The sequence below is a fragment of the Alosa pseudoharengus genome, unplaced genomic scaffold (genome assembly GCF_046254945.1).
Source record: "Alosa pseudoharengus isolate Yale_2024_CS ecotype anadromous, Long Island Sound unplaced genomic scaffold, YU_APseudo_1.1 YU_APseudo_1.1_scf_19, whole genome shotgun sequence".
In the NCBI taxonomy this organism is placed as follows: Eukaryota; Metazoa; Chordata; class Actinopteri; order Clupeiformes; family Clupeidae; genus Alosa; species Alosa pseudoharengus.
The window spans coordinates 16,214,934-16,217,433 of NW_027468657.1; the positions used below are offsets into that span (position 1 = coordinate 16,214,934).

At 49.0% G+C, this 2,500-nt stretch overlaps 1 protein-coding gene across 1 annotated transcript in view; it reads left to right on the top strand.

Annotated features, from left to right (window-relative positions):
- The window catches only part of gpatch1 (G patch domain containing 1), a 13,693-nt gene that overhangs the window by 7,045 nt on the left and 4,148 nt on the right, over nt 1-2,500 (top strand). The window contains exons 12-15 of the mRNA XM_076291867.1: nt 172-350; nt 668-795; nt 1,191-1,303; nt 1,523-1,674. Coding sequence (XP_076147982.1) covers nt 172-350; nt 668-795; nt 1,191-1,303; nt 1,523-1,674 — 572 coding nt within the window. The remainder of the gene's footprint in view (nt 1-171; nt 351-667; nt 796-1,190; nt 1,304-1,522; nt 1,675-2,500) is intronic.

Below are 2,500 nucleotides of genomic sequence, written 5' to 3' on the forward strand. Positions count from 1 at the left end.
GTTTGTGTGTGTGTGCGCGTGTTTGTGTGTGTTGAAGATTTGGGGATGAGATTGTGAGGAAGTTCTGACTCAAGACTTGTTAGCGGTGGTTTGTATGTATGTACTAATGTGAGAGTTTGTGTGTGCACGTGCGTGCGTGTGTTTGTGTGTGTGCGTGTGTGTGTGTGTTAGACGCTCTGGAGCGGAGTCTGGACGTGTGTATGACGGAGTGGGAGCGAGGGCGTGAGAGGGAGGAGTTTGTGCGGGCAGCGCTGCTCTATAAGCCCAGTAGCTCCGCCCTGTCCAGCCGCTTCACACGCAGCCGACAGGACGACAGCGATGACACCGTGGAAGTCCCCCGAGACACGGAGGTTAGCAAACACACACACACACACCTACACCTACCTACCTACCTACCTGTTCTGATACACACAAACACTTTTACACACACACACACACACACACACACACACACACACACACACATACGTGCATCCTTGACTGCTGGTCAGCCTAGTGATGCTACACTAGATGTCCGATGTACAGCAGTCTTCTAAAACGATAAGTGAAGGTCAAAGTCACAGTGGCTAGTATGGGTTTGCAATAAAGAATATTGGATCTGGACATTCAAGTCAATGTAAGTGTATGTTGTGTGTTGTGTGTGTGTGTGTGTGTGTGTGGTGAGCAGAATAATGTGGATGATAAGGAGGCAGCAGTCAAGATGAAGATGTTCGGTAAACTGACCAGAGACACGTTTGAGTGGCATCCTGACAAACTCCTGTGCAAGAGATTCAACGTGCCCGATCCTTACCCTGGGTAACACACACTCATACACACACACTGGGTCACACACACACACACAGACATACTCTCACTCACACACTCACTCACACGCTATCAACCACAGCATAATAGTGTTATTGATATTTTCCAGATCTCACATCACAGATCTAATATATGTTTGTGCTCTCTCTCTCATGCACACACACACACACACGGACACACACGCACGGACACGTACAGGCACAGAGACACTCTTGCTCCTGGTTTACCTTGGTGTGTGTGTGTGTGTGTGTGTGTGTGTGTGTGTGTGTGTGTGTGTGTGTGTGTGTGTGTGTGTGTGTGTGTGTGTGTGTGTGTGTGTGTGTGTGTGTGTGTGTGTGTGTGTGTGTGTGTGTGTGTGTGTGTGTGTGTGTGTGTGTGTGTCACAGATCAGGTTTAGTCGGCATGCCCAAAGTGAAGAGAGATCGTTTCTCTGTCTTCAACTTCCTCACCGTAGACGAGAGTCCTACAGCAAGCAGCCAGTCAACTACACACCCGACAGGTACCCCCCCCCCCCCCCCAAACACACACACACTTGAGGAGAAGGAGAACTTAGGCTCTTTGTCGCTCTCACTCCCACACATCTCCAGCTCCAGTTCATAGATGTCACCTTAGTCTCAGAGTTTACTCTATCAGCAGCAGAGATCTTTGCCACTCTAATGCATCTCCACTTGTTTGTGTGTGTGTGTGTGTGTCTGTGTGTGTGTGTGTGTCTCCCCAGCCTCCTCGTCCTCCTCCAAAGCGCCCGGTGGGGGGAAGCGTTCTCGTTGGGACATGTCGCCACCCCCTGCTGACCAGAGTGACCCGCTCAGTGCACTCATCAGCGAGGCACGCAACGAGGCCTCACACTCACACACCGACACGCCTGCCAAGGTATGTGTTACTAACTCTTATAACACACACACACACACACACTGAACCCCAAACTGCTCCCAATGTGCAGGTTAGCATGCTATGTGTGATCGATGCATCGATGTGTGAGTGTGTGTGTGTGTGTGGGTGAACCTGAGCCATTACTCTGTAAAGCGCTTTGAGTGATTGGGGTGTTGAAAAAGCGCTCGCTATATAAAGGTTTTATATGCCTCCTTCCTACCCCTCCCCCCCCCCCCCCAAACACACACACACACACACACACACACACAGACCAACACCTCCCTCATAACATTTTCACACAAACACATCACATCATATAAAAACTTGTTCCAAAGATGCTGGGAGGTTCATCTATATTAATAGATCAAGTGGAGTAAACTTTAGAATCTGCTTTCACACACACACACACACACACACACACACACACACACACACACACACACACACACACACACACACACACCTGTCTGCCAGTCTGCTTTCACTCTTCTGGAAAAAATAACCTCAAACACTCACAACCATGCCAAACTGTGATCACAAAAAAGTACAAACCGAGTGTTATTATTAGCTTGGCCTGTCTGTTTAAACACCTTTGTGACACACACTCTGTCTGTTTAAGATGTCTGTTTCTTGGGCTTGTTTCTGCACTGCTGTGTGTGTGTGTGTGTGTGTGTGTGTGTGTGTGTGTGTGTGTGTGTGTGTGTGTGTGTGTGTGTGTGTGTGTGTGTGTGTGTGTGTGTGTGTGTGTGTGTGTGATGTTTCTTGGGCCTGTTTCTGCACTGCTGTGTGTGTAGGGTTGGGCACCGAAACACGGTTCTAATATGGC